We start from the raw sequence: 14,876 nt of genomic DNA on the forward strand, positions 1-14,876 counted from the left end.
CCCAATAGTATATAAAGGAGTTAAAAAATCACCACCTAAAACATCTACAGCAGTAGATACATACATGCATACACAAAACCTGCAGAAGATATATGAACCCCCAAACATCACATATATAATGGTAAAACAATGACAGGAAACATTTCTACACAAGCCACATGAAGCCACAAATTGAGATCTGACTGAAAGTGTTTTTTATAATTCTGACTTTAAACTCAGAATTCACCTTTGGTCAGATCTCAAAAACAATTTCACATGTGGCGCTAATCCTCTTCCGTCGATTCACTGTCCATTTCTTCTCATCATACATCCTCTTACGTAAGATTTTCAATGCAGGACTTTCCCTTGTAGCAGAGAATATTCACAGTGTGATATTACTGCTTTTACTTCAGTCAAGGATCTCAATACTAAGGTTAAATATGCTAACCAAAACAACCTGTCAATCATCCTTCAATGGCTCAGATTAATGAACTGTGAATAAATCCTTATCATGTCTGCTATATATAGCGCTGTGACATGCATCTCTCTATCTAGGACAGTGTGTCATGTGACCTGTGTGACAGCCTGCTGTGGAGAGTTCCGTTTCAACCATGACACATTGCATTGCTGTCACAGAGAGAATTTGATGAGCTGGCAAAGGTATTCATTCCACAAAAGCGTTGAATTCTTTTTTGGGTCGGATGCAAATCCCCTCACATTCAACAACAGCTCTTTCTGGCAGTTCTGGATGTTTTTCTGGTCGGGCCTTTCGGGCCCCGCGGGCCCCGCGGGCCATGGCAGGGATTTTCCTCTCTGAGTATGTGGGCAGGGAACCCGTCTGAAAGCAACTGAAAGGCTGACGTCAGTGAAAAGAGACACTCTCACTGTCCTTTACTTGAAAATAAATATGAAGTTCATTGACAAATTAGCCTTTTCATTTGGGTGCAGTTATCTCAATTCAAAACCAATAACAAAGAGACGGGAGAATCCTGATTTCTGATATTTTATTGATGAAAACATATTTAACCTTTTGACCCAATGGACATATAACATAATATAGCAAAAAAAGCTATTGAGAACATATCCTCTGAAGCACGATCACAGATTCAAAAGCACTGCGACATACTGCAGTGTCTCAAACACTTGTAAAAATAACAATCATTAAAAAATATACATAAAAGACAAGGATATTTTGTCTGTCGTTTTTTTTTCTCAAAGTGTGATTTGTAAAAGACTGCATGTACGAAAACAGATATTTGAGATACAAGACAATGCAGTAACCCACGATCTCTAACTGACAGGACGATCACTGACCGACAGGAGCTAGCTAGCTAGTCAGCTGTTAGGACTTCACTGAGAATAAAATTAAAATACATTGCCTGCACAATCCAAAGGGTGCCATCCATGTAAACAGCCATTAAGAAGATGAACAGAGCAGTTATGGATGATCAGAATCAGAAGCTGTGAAAGTTTTTCCAGCAAGAGAAATTGAGTTAATGCAGGTCTTCTGGTACTAAGTTCTATGCTTGTAATTGTAAATCTGCAATCCAGAAAGGCTGCAGTATAAGTAGTAAGTGAGCTTAAGCGTGTAATCATGTATGTACACGGTGTGGAATGAAGCATAAAAAACATGAATAAGCATTGTTAAATCGTGAAACTAGGTTGCAACTCATAAAGACCTTGAAGCTGGTGTAAATGCAGGCGATATTTCTTCAGTTTCCACTTTTTAACGATGAGCGAATGGTTTTACCAGAATGCTTTGGACCACCCAATAGTCTGACCTTAACAGAGTACAGTAAAGATTGGTAGGCCAAGATATAAACCCCATCACCAGCTGCACCTATCTCTCCTTCCTGTCTTTTCACCACTACATTCTCCCATTTTTCTTCCTCCACTGTCGTTTATATCTTCTTCTACATCAACATATTGCCCCATTACATTTCAGGGCTATCTGCGGGGCAGTCAAAGGTTTGGCACGACATTTTCCTGAACTCTGAACACAGCGTCTGCAGACATAACCCTACGCTTATAGTTCAAGCTCTTCAGCAGCAGCTGAGGAATTCCCTGCCAGGGTGCTACAGCAAACAGTGTCTCATCCTCTGCAAATATCTGCTGTAGGAGGAAGCATAGGGGACAGACAGCAGCGTTTCTCAATGCAGTCCTTTCCCCGCTCTGTGTCTCTTACTTGTGAACTTTTTCTGTCTCACGTGATAAATAAGAGAAGCATCGCTGTACTTAATATACAGGGTCATTGTGTGTGAGTGGGCCTTCCTTTTGCTGCATTGATGTGGATAAAAAATGTCATAAGTTCTGAACAGTGAAGTGTTTATTTGCAAAAACGGATATCGCTTTTTTTTTTTTTTATATAACTTTTTTTTTTTTTTACTATGTGAGCATTCCAGATAATGTCAATCAAACCAGTGTTGGGTTGTTTTAATGTTTTTTCTGATTTTATTTTTATTTTCTCAATTTTTATAGTTACTGTGCATCGCCTAGAAATGTTTGATTCAAACGAATGACTTGTATCTGTGTTTTCAAATAAACTCTTAGAATATGCAACACCTGTATCCATTTGGGAAATGTTAAAGCATGTTTGGAGTAGTTTTAAAACCAGAAATGAAATGAAAAATATGAACCTTTTTCAACAATCCATTGATCGCACATATGACTGCTACTTTACTGCAAAATCCCCACTAAGGCATGGTTTCGTCCAAACATACAGTATACAAACACTGACTGCATGGTTTCACATGTACATTCACAAGCCTGTGCTGAAAATAATGCTGTTGTCTTGTGTGTGCCCGGACTATAAACAGAGTGGGGGGCTAATTCACAAAAAATCATATGGACTGCTCATTCTTTTGTAGGCACTTAAAAACACGTTATGTTCACATATACAAATAGACATAGCTTCATATTTTGTTTAGTTAACCCCAATGAAAATGGGGTTTTAATGTTAGAAACAATCAAAATAAAATCTTTGATCTGTAAACAACCATAATTATATCCAAATGTGAGGCGAGGATGCCAGTTTGTTATAGAAAACATAAACCAGCATCTCACCTCAGTTAAAGCTCAGTCTAGGGTGCACGTTTTGGATCCCTGCACACACACATCTGATTTCACCTTGAGTGTGCGAGGGTGTGTGTGTGGAGAAACTGTCAGCTTCAGGGCACTGATGCAGCCGTTTGTGGTCTGCTGTTGGAGCGTGCTGACTATCAGTTATTGACAGATTCGATCAGTTCTGATGACAGTTCTGCTGAGAGGCTGTCGCACTTATAGCCTTTTATTTCCAAGCTACACAAATGAGTCTCTCACCAACCTGCTTTGGCCTGGGCAGGATCAGATGACGTTGGCATTTCAAGGAAATGTGAGATATTCACATCAGATAGGAGTGAAAGCAAAACACAAGCTTTGATGCAAAACATTAAAAAGAAGCCTCCTTTTTCTGTCAAACACTGGGCAGGTCTGCTGCTCTGCTCCTGTTTAAACAAATCTCTCCTCCACCTCCACCTGGGGCTGACTCAGTTACAGGGCAGCCAGGTGGAGTATGCAGGATGCTGGCAAGCAAACACCGGCTGAACCTGCGCTATGTAGTAGTTACTGAAATTGCCATCTGCCACGTAAGGAGCAGGTTGGTAGTAACATGTGACGTTGGCCACGTTGGGGATGACGTTCTGCTCGGCGAGAACGCGGACCGCCAGCATGGCTATGAGGCCCAAGGTCTGCCGCCTCTCGTGTCCCATCAGGCACACCGTGCTCTCGTTGACCACCCCGTGCAGGGTCATCAGGTAGTCGTACTTGCGGTCCTCCAGGCCCACAAAGTGGTTCTGAAGGTAGGACTCCAGCTTGCGTTGCTGCTCACATATATCGGAGAAGTCGATGAAGAAACGCGAGCACATGTAGCGCTGCTGGGACTTCATCTCTGTTTCTGAGGCAGCCAGGAAACCCCTCACCAGAAGGTGACAATACTTCAGCAGACCCCCGCCTCGGATCTCCTCGGGGTTCCGGGTGCAGATTAACTTGTGGCGTAGGTGATTCAGGGCCTCTCCAAAGTCCCCGTACACACTCTCGCCCATGATGGTGGGGTGGAAGGTTTCGGCCATGGGGTTCTCTGAGCACTCGTAGAAAAGCAGCAGGGAGTCCAGTTTGATCTGGAAGGAGTCCACGCTGAACTCAAACTGCCGCCGGAGAGAGTCCACGAACTTCAGCTCAACATTCTTTCCTCGGTTGTTGGAGAGGGAGATAAGACTCCAGCGGTCTGAGTCATTACACACCTTGACCATCTTCTGAACATAGGCCTCCTGTGTTTGTGTGAGGGAGAGAAAAGGAGCACCATATTAAGTAAACAGAATAAAAGTTCAACATGCACATTTAGCCTAGAATTCATGTCAAAATATCTATAAGAAAAAGTTATAGCCGCACATGTGTTTTAAGTCATGCAGCTATTGACACACATATATAAGACCATATAATGTACTTGTATATGGGATGTATGTGGCTGAGCTCAGGATCCATTGTAAATTGGTTTAACTCAATCCTCTTAACTACAGAAAACTAATATTTTACTATCACTAAACTAATCTAATTGCACGTTAAGCTGTGCGTAATGGACGTTAAGCCGAATTGGCACAAATGCAATCCCTTCTTATCACATATCCAAAAGTAAACAATGAGGAATAGGTAAAAGGGTTAATGTACCTTTAACGTTAACGGGCTTATTTTTTCCTTATTCACACAGTCGGGTAAAAAATCTAGGAGACAGTCCAAAACTATGTCCTTCACAGTCTGGAAATCACTTTCCCCTTTCATATCTGCGCAAAATATGAGGTCAAGATCCTTAAAGCCCAGTCCGCTGTCCCCGTGCAGAATGTGGCTGGCTGCAGAGCCGTTTAACCGAACGTCCCGGACGTGGATCTTCTTTTCCTCCATCCGACTACGCACTACTTTTACTATCTGCCGCGGCTGCATCTCCAGAGTGGGGAAGTTCCCCCGGCCGTGGATCGGGATGGTCTCCCTCAGGATGGCGTCCAGCCGCTGCACTTGCTCCCAGTTGAGGACGCTGACGTTGCTGCCTTCGGTGTCGGACATACTGCTGGTGGTGGAGCTACTATCGTCCTCTGACATGGTGAGGCGTGGAAAAGTCCTCAATATAAAATAAAAAATATAAATAGTTTTCTCAAAATGTGACAAATGAATGCGTATTTACGCACAAGTTATATGAAGTAGCTGTAACTTCATCCGCATCAGGACCTTAAGTCGTCCGTTCTGATAGTACAAATAAACTAAAATATTAAAAACCCAATGCAAATAGTGCAGCGGTGCGTTTTAGTTTGTGCAATAAGCCCGTGTTGGAGATCCAGTGGCGCAGCAGTCGTTGTGTTGACGAAGCCAGTCAAGAAGCGTGGAGATAAAGGAGTGCTAACGTTCTCCTCTCTTTCTCTTGTGCTTTTAAAATATTTGCCCCGGTGCCACTGTCAGTGCGTCCGAGCGCTGCGCATCAGTCTTTGAAGGTCGCTGGTGATCCAGGAGGGGGTTTTCTTTTTCCGGCCGTGACTCTATCGCCCAAAGGCACGCCTATAATTGTATGAATATGCATGAATACGCAGCAACTCAAGTCGCACTTTGGCACTATCCTCCCTCCGTCGATATCAACCCCTCTCAGGAATCTTGTGGATTTCTTACGCACAGCTCCTGCACATTTCTCCTCTTCTTGCCAATAAATAATCCCGTTAAAGCAGTTTGAATGCGCTCAGGAAATCCAGATTTCTTTCCTCAACTCTTTTTAGTTCGACATATTTCTCCCACTTGTGGAGAAGTTAACCGTTACCTGCCCGCTTGACATGCTGCGTCCTTCTGCAACAAGCAGCTCCGTAGTGTGGGGATGTCAGCTGTGCTTCACCCCGCCCCCCTCTGACAGCCTGCTGCTCTCCGCGAGCCCTGCTGCTCAGCACGAGCACTGTACAACTCCTCTGAAGGAACCCAGGCCTACTTTAATCATATTATTACAATGCTTTTAATCTGAAGTAATTTAAGTGCTCATTAACAAGATTATTACTCCATACAAAATGTTCTGCCAATTGATGCACCTGGATTCATTCATAGATTACAAGATATTTAGAGGCAGCTGTCATGAGCTGTTTATTCATTTAAAACAAATTTAGAATGTAAGTAGTAAAAGTAAAACAAAGAAATATAAAGTTGTTGTTTCTTAATCTATGTAAAATTCAGCTGGTTATGATCTGCCTATAATGCTTATTCGGTGTTGCCATGTCGCCCTCTGTGGGCTGATTTAGGTTTTGGCAATTGGCACACAGGGTCTAAAAGATTTAGATGTCACTATAGTAATATTGTGCTGTATACATTACACTTGTACTGAATAGCCGATGATGAACTTGCTGTTTAAAATTCACTGTAATCCCATAAGCCAGTTACCCCCAGACCATTAATGCTCCTGGGTCATGCTGTGCAGACTCTTAAATTGACTTCAGATTAGTCCATTATGTACAATCTGCAGGATGTGTGTCACCTGTAGCACACATCTTAAAATACACAACAAGATACTTAAAGGAGACATTATGTTTCTTACCAGTTCACACTGGTATTTTAGGGATTCTACCCGAACATGTTTGCATGCTTTAATGTTAGTAAAATACATTATTCTTCTAATACTGTCCATCTGATTTAACCTATATTCAGTCTCTTTCTGAAATGCTCCGTTGTAGCGCCAGTGTCTTGAAGACCGCCTTCCTGAAAAATACTGCTCTGATTGGTCAGTGTCTCCGGGTCACCCACGCCTTCAGCATCGTCTTCAGCATCGTCTCTGCGCGTCATTGCAGCCGGGGAATGACTTGTTTCTACCTGTCATACTACACCGTTTCTGAGTAAAGGCTATGTGCATTTCTTTGTGGATTGAGGAATTGGATTGAGTTACGGTATTAAAAATACTAATCTTGCTTTTTACCATATGGGCGCTTTCAGGGGTCGTTAAGGTTATTTGATTGATTGATGTTATACAAATCAGTTATTGGGCTTTTTTATCAACTAAGGTTTGTCAGAAAAAAGTTTTCAACTTTAATTGATTGAATCTATTTGAAAATTGGGATTATTAACACTGAGAAAACAACAGCAATGAATATTTTGTAATTTGTATGTATATATTTAAGAAGTACAATATAAGACAAGCACTATCTTCATGTGTTGGCCATATCCCATTATACTTTTAGAATTTTCTGCAGGCCAATTAAAAATGGACCACAGGCCGCAGTTGGCCCCTGGGCCGTAGTTTGGACACCCCTGCTCTATACACTATTAAAATACGCTTTTTTTGTTTAGGATCAGTTTTTTGTGTTATTTGACATTTTTGAAAAAATGCAGGACTATATTTTATGTTTGCTAACATATCCAAATGGGACCCGAGGAAAAAAAGTGTTTTCCAATTTCCTTTTTTTTGTGATTTCCTACCTATTTAGGGTTAAAAAAACATCTTGCAATTTAGACTTTTTTTATTTTATTTTATTTTAAAATGTTACAGTATGTCCACTGTAGAGGACGTCGGGACCATATTAGTTTGAAAAGACAGCCAAAATGAACAGATAGACTATATAACGTATTATGGTTATAGAGTGATATTAATACAATAATACATTCACCTTTATTTAAAACATAAATAAGTAATTGATCTGAACATTGCTGTTTATTTGGTCACTAAAAAACTAGTTTGGTTTTTGGTGAATCTTTCCAGATCTTCAAAGACTTTGTAGTCAATGTAGTGGGAGATGTACCTCATTGACTACAGTCGGCACGGGCTGTAGGGTCATCTTGACTAGTTTTATGGATGTGTTCTCCATTTGACCATGCTCATAGAAGCTTGCATTCCTGAGGCAATTCTCATTGTTCATGGCTCCACTTAAAATAAAAACAACAATAAAACATATGTGCTACTCTTGGCCCACAGAAGGCCATGTCTTTCCAGCTCGTCCCTATCTGTCTCTCTGTCTGTATCTTTGCGCTCATGGAGCCTCCTGCATCTTTCCCCCCCTTCTTCTTGACCCTCTTCTATCCCCGGTGTGAAATCTTCATCCCTCTCATCATCTGAGAGCTCCAAATCTGAATCTTCCTGAACTATCTGGTAAAAGGAATGTCTGCTTCAGTTCCGTCTCCTGTAACAATATTGAGTCATAAAGTCCATGAAGATGGTCCTGACGTCCACTAGAACGGACATTTATAAAAGAGCTGTTATTTGAAAACTTGAATTATTTAATTACTTTCAGAACTAATTATATAGTTCCTCACATGTTAATAAACAAGTACATAATGATTTTCATGGTAAAAATTACAATTATTCAACAGTATTTGACTTCTCCTCCTGCTTCTATACAATTTTGTTTTTGGTATGCCAGCCATTTTGGATGAAAAGAAAGAGGAACTTCCCAGCATGCAATTTTAACCCATGACATATCACTGGAAAGACCAGGATGTCCTCTGTACAGTACATCAGGGATTGATAGAGTAACTCACTCACTCACTCTCTCTCTCTCTCTCTCTCTCTCTCTCTCTCTCTCTCTCTCTCTCTCTCTCTCTCTCTCTCTCTCTCTCTCTCTCTCTCTCTCTCTCTCTCTCTCTCTCTCTCTCTCTCTCTCTCTCTCTCTCTCTCTCTCTCTCTCTCACACACTCTCTCCCACACATACACACACACACACACACACACACACACACACACACACACACACACACACACACACACACACACACACACACACACACACACACACACACACACACACACACACACACACACACACACACACACTTGCAAAAGGTTACGTTTAGTTGCCAGAATGCTTTTAAATAATGTGCAGTAAAAACTGACACTGTGAATGATCATGCAACCTGTGCGAGGCCTGTTTCAATACCTTAAATTGGTTGTTTTTCTTTATTGCATTATTTTTTATATTGAATCTTGTTAAGTTCTTCTTAGGTAAATATATTTATAAAATACACTCCTATTATTTCCAGCTTACATTTCCTGGTGCAGTTTCTAAGGGCCGGATGAAAGTGGCGGCCCAGGTTCAGTAAGGCAGTTGCAATGTGAGGGCGGAGCCTCTGTCACAGGTGCTCCATTTGGCAGCGCAAAGCCCTGCGTCACCACGGCCACCAAGACCTGTAAACCCTGATTATCCCATTTACTCTATTGCACTGTCTCTTAAGCCACGGCCCACACAGGAGCTCTGCCTCTGCGCAGTATCACTCCCACACAGGCAGTTTAATTCAAGTTTACAATCACATTGTGCAGATTTCCATTGCAAACAGCTCAAAAATAAGCTCATATATCACCAAAATTACATGAAGAGCTGAGAAGGAAAATGTAAGGATGGTTTTTGGATTAGTAGGCTAGTCTTGAATATTGGAGCACCGGTTTATTTGCTAAACATATATTTTGTTTTATTTTCATGCTTTGTTTTGGCACATGTCAGACAGGTTTATCGCAGGTCTCTGAAATTGAATCCCACATCTGGAAATGTATGTGGAACTACAATGTGTTTCCCAGGCGTAGAGGGATGGTTGCTATGGATCGGGCCCGATCTCTTTTGCCCGTACACGGTGCGAAGCTAAATCAAAGGCGCTGTCAGAGACTAACAGCAGGTATACGCATTCAGTAGCCTATACGCTTCCAAACCAGAGCCCTTTGTGTTAATTGCATGTCATTTGTTAAACGCTTTTATCCAAAGCGACTTACATACATTTAGCACTGTGGACAATCCCCCACAGGAGCAATTTGGGGTGAAGTGTGTCAGGGACACATCGAACTTGCTATCCCCTGATTCGAAGTCCAGTAAACTATCCACCTAGCCAGCCTACATGTTAATGCAACCTAGCATTTCAATACTCAATTGAAATGGATGATTCACGGGGTGGAGGTTATTGAAAGGCATGAATTACATTGTTCCCGTCAGAAAATTCAAAGGAAGCAAGTATTCATAAACACAACTTTTCCCCGTGACGGTTTTCCATGTCTCTTCCTGTCTCCTGCTCTTTTAAAAACATTCAGCAACTAACAGTAAAATAACTCAAAACAGAACGTTGTTTCCTTCTTTTGCTATTCCCCGTAAATCAATGTTTAACAAGCACAGTGTTTTTCTCTGGACGTCTATGAACACATTTCTGCAAAATTCAGCGCAATAAAAGAAAAAAATAGAGATTTTGTTGTTTTCCTGAGCCATATTTCTGCCTGCATGAGTTGGATTATTTACCATTAATGTTATATCCCAGTAGCCTTTGAGCATATTCCTTCAGGTCAGGAATGTTAGCAGATCCAAAATGTGACATCAAGCACTCTTGTTACATAATGGCTAGATCTTCTCAATTAAGAATTGTGCTCACATTGTAGGGTACAGATATTAAACATCTAAATATCCTTTTATTCCTCTAAAGATATGGAGCCCCAAAGTCTTTAATATTTAAAAACATAAAAGTTAAATAATAGAAAATGTGAAATTATAAAAACCTTTTTTGAACAAGCTTTTCTGTAAAATAGACAGAAGCATACTTAAGATCAAAGTGAAGAGGTGCAGCCACCTACTGGTTTGATATAGCATAGTGACAATATGTTAGACTTGCACTTATATTAGCTAGCACTCCAACTCATTGTACGTGCTAGGCTTAGGGCCATACATCTCTAAGCGGTTGACCAATCACAACAGAGCTGGGACTGGGCTCTGGTTTCAGACAGAGGGTGAAAAGAGGTGCTGCAGCACAGGCAGTATGAGAAAAATAAAGAGCTTTTTGAACATTAAAGCATAAAAACATGTCACAGGAGAGGCACAAAATACAAATATGAAACCTGAACATTAGCATAATTTGTCACCTTTATTATGAGTTTCTTTGCTGTTTAAAATGTGTGGGGGAAATTCTAGGGACTGTCCAAGTAGTGGTTCTACCATAAGATGAACATTGTGAAGAAAATACAAAATTCCAGCAACAGTGTGACAAATTAAATATGAACTATTCTAGCATTAGCCTAAAAACATAATACGATTTAGGAGCCTACTGGTAGAACCCTAAATTCTAAGGATTATATTATGGTCCTGCAACAAGGGCTATTGAAATCTCCTCGTACTTTCATGTCATACCTATATTCTAAGATTTTTGTGGAATTTCGTTTGTTTACAAAATCAGCTAAAAGAGATGCTGACGTTCAGGTCCCTGCACTGTAATTATTAGAATGCTGTCTCATTTGGAGCAATCCAGAAAAACGTGACCTTTTTCAAACCAACCTCCCATTCAGCAGAGGAAATCAAGCTAATGAGCCGCGACGAGCGATGAGACAATGCATGCAAGGTGCACAAAAGCTGTAGTGATGACAGCAAGGGTTTTAAATCCAATGTTAAATTAGATATTTTCTTTCTTAAACTCCAACAGAACTCTTTTTTTTGTGCTGTTGGTGTCACACAAGAGGAATAAAAAAGATGGAATAACAGAGTGTCAAATTCAATCCGAAACACTTGACCTCAGAAACTATGCGGCGTGACAATGGCTTCACATATGGGCAAGCACTTTGCAAGTTCCTCGAGAAAACGTGAGCGATGACATAACGTAGAAAACAAAGTCCCAGTCATTTGGCAAATCCCCTCTGTGTCTCCTCGGCCATCTTTCAAAGGGATAACTGGATTTCCAGCAGGGTCACATTAGTTTGTCATCACAGAGATATTCCCAGAGCTGACGGCAGACTTAGCTTTGGTTGTGGATCAGAGGCACGAGGACAGAAAGTGGGATTTCCAATCCTTTTCAATCCAAATGCTTCTGACCCCTAGTGACAAAAAAAAGCTGGAGAATCGCTCCGCCGTCAAGAGAAAATAGCGTGGGTTATTCGGGTTCTGTTGGGAAAAGAAGCAGCAGCAATCACTTCAGTACAGAGGATTCTTTTATTTCTTTTTGATCCCAAAGGGCTGGCGTGTGTGGTGAGCCTGCTTTCAAATTATCCTGGCAGATTAATGCTGAAGGTTACAAAAGGGAGTCTTGTTTCACGGGGAGATAAAGCAACCCATCTCTCTAATCTGCTCTATTATATGTCTTCGAGATCTAACAGCTTAAAAGAAGCTGAATGCTGCTGCTGGGGCACTTGAGAGAGATGCTACAGACACGCTGTGATCTCTGTACTGTATGTGCTCTCTCTGGTGGCTTTCAGTAAATTCTCCTTAATGGTATGACAGCCTACTGGATGCTGAAAGTACGCTGGAAAACATCCACATAAAACAGCCACACCTTTAACGAAAGCGTGGTTTTCTAATCTTTGTCATTTTAGCTGCGCGCTTAAGATCACTTTACTTCTTTCACAGGTGTGTACACTTCAAAAAGCATTTTTGGCAATGAAACAAAAGACAGAACTATCAGCAAACATGCTCATCTTTGTTCAGTGGAGGAATAGTTTGACATTCTGGGGAAATAACAACCGTCAAACTCAGAATTTGGAAATGTAGACGAATGCGTAAAAGCCTTAAACCTGAATGCTTTGCAATGAGTCGCAAGGGACGACAGCCCGAGTTGTATTGAAGTCTATGAAAATAATTGTACACATTTTTCTAATGAATCAATTGCTAGTTTCGAGATTCAAGTTTTTTATTGTCATTTGTGCATAGCTACAGTGTAGTTATAACAATGAAAATCTGAGGTCAAAGGCTCCTCCAACAGTGCAACACAATAAAACGGATAAAATAGTGCAAGTAAATAAAATAGAATATAGTAGAAATAGTGCAGAATAGTCTAAGTAATTGGAATATTGATATATATATAAGTAGCAGCCAGATGAATGTTATGGATGTTCTTATAAAAGTTCAGGTGTTTAATAGTCTTCTGGCCTGTGGGATGAAACTGTCTCTGAGTCTGGTGGTTTTAGTCCTGATGCTGCGGTAGCGCCTGCCAGACGGTAGCAGACAGAACAGTTTGTGGCTGGGGTGATGGGGGTCTTTTATAATCCTGAGGGCTTTCTTCCTGAGCCGCTGGGATTAACCTGTTAAGCACTGAGCCTGTTTTTCAGGTTTCAGGCTCGAAAATGACATTCCCAGAACAAATGACCATAACTACAATTCTACAAGGGGTAAATTAATAATCTTTTTTCTCAAAGTAATGATAAACCTGTGAGTTGGATGTAGAAGAGTCAGAATCAAAATAGATGTTTTTTATTTTAAAGAAAATTCAGATTGAACATAGTAAAAAACTGTAAATTATAGTGTCCGTCCAAATATTCTTTTTTACTTATAGTGAAAACTACCCTTGGATGATGGTATGGTAGACTAAAAGATTTAGGATTCCAAAGTACAACATATAATAAGTACCCTGTATCAAGATTAATGCAAAATAAGTGACATTTGAGCTTTTTAGAGAGGTTTAGCAAAAAAAACTCCACCTCTGAGGTGATTTGGGTGGAAATGGGCGTTTTTACCGTTTCTCTGGAACCCATTGGTCGATGTTGGTGATTGACATCTCTTTTTAACCGTTAGAGCCAATAGAATCGAAGGGGAATTTCCACATAGACACACAGGTTAACAAAAAAAAGTGGGGGTTTTGCGCATGCAGTTTTGCATGAGAGCGAACCTATCGGAAAAGCAGGTTTATTGTTTATGGATTATCAGAAATCATTTCAAAGGGACACAGACACATTGGATTAACCCAGGGGTCGGCAACACGCGGCCCACGCTCTAGCTCCCTTGAGTTTAGACAAAAATAAGAATAAAATACAAGTATTTGTAGGACTATTTATATTTTGTTGCATGGATCGAAAATGTTTCATATCTTGTATTTTGAGGTGATACTGTGACACATAAATAAAAACAAAACGGTTTTAATTAGGTCAACTAAAATATGCGTCATATCCTGCTACGGTCCAGCGCGAGCGCCTTTTCCTGCGGGTGAATAACCTCACCCCCGGCTCGATGAGCGAACTATGGATAAATTAAAGAAAAGTACCGGAGGAACACAGGATTTAATTCTGTGTGGAAAGAGTTATATGCTTTCACAGAAAACGATGCTGGTTTACCGGTATGTTTGATATTTAGAGAGAAGTTGTCAACGGTGCTGCAGCCTTTACGTATCGAGGAACAACAAGGGAGAGGAAGACAGCTGACAATCTTCAGTCATAATTCAATGGGGTATGTAATTTATTTCAGAAAACACTTTTTGTTATATTCCATGGAATGCTCTTAACGTCGCGATAGCAATGAATATATTAAATGCTTTGACAATAAATACATACAAAAATTAACCTCTGGAAGCCGTTGCGCTGTAAAAAGCACGACCAATCATTTTAGCCGGCCCGGCTAAAATAACTGGATGGCCTACCTTCCTGTCAGCCTTCCATCTGTGCACAGACTTATCTCGTGGCTTCATTGATGATGCGCGTTCGTGTGTGTTGGAGGAGGGACTCTGTAAGGAAGTCTGAAGGAAGAGGCATATTTTTTCCGGTTGTGTATTTTCAAATTCTAGCGCACTCGAGCTGGTTTCTACATTCTTACATACCCTACCTTTAACTATTTTTAGGGTGCAGCTATATGTTTTATTTATTTCAAAGTGGGCCCATTTTAATAATATTTTTTTTTCCTTCAAATGTGCAGAGGACTCCCCAAGTGCTGTGTTTAATTTATTTTAAAGTAGGCCTGTGTGTTATTTTTAATTCTCCTTATAGGAGTTCTTTGTTTCTTATTAGAGGTTAACAGTTGTATATAATGTAATAAATAGCCTAATAAATACAAAAAAACTGTAGTTTTTGTCTGATATAACAATAAATACAACTTTATTAGCTATCAAGCTATGAAATATGTTTTGCGGCTCCAGACAAAAAAATGTTTTGGAAAAAGGAGCAAAATGGCTCTTTTGGTCAAAAAGGTTGCAGACCCCTGGAT

General features: G+C 40.5%; 1 protein-coding gene across 1 annotated transcript; it reads right to left on the minus strand.

Moving 5' to 3' along the window:
- Positions 1–969: 969 nt before the first annotated feature.
- Positions 970–5,870, minus strand: tent5aa (terminal nucleotidyltransferase 5Aa). Its single transcript, XM_079641424.1, has 2 exons — positions 4,681–5,870; positions 970–4,283 (listed from the first exon to the last, which is right to left on the minus strand). The coding sequence occupies exons 1-2, from the start codon at positions 5,104–5,106 to the stop codon at positions 3,504–3,506; spliced, it is 1,206 nt and encodes a 401-aa protein (XP_079497550.1). The 5' UTR covers positions 5,107–5,870; the 3' UTR covers positions 970–3,503.
- Between the last annotated feature and the right edge of the window lie 9,006 nt (positions 5,871–14,876).

This window comes from Notothenia rossii (assembly GCF_949606895.1).
Source record: "Notothenia rossii genome assembly, chromosome: 7".
Classification (NCBI taxonomy): domain Eukaryota; kingdom Metazoa; phylum Chordata; class Actinopteri; order Perciformes; family Nototheniidae; genus Notothenia; species Notothenia rossii.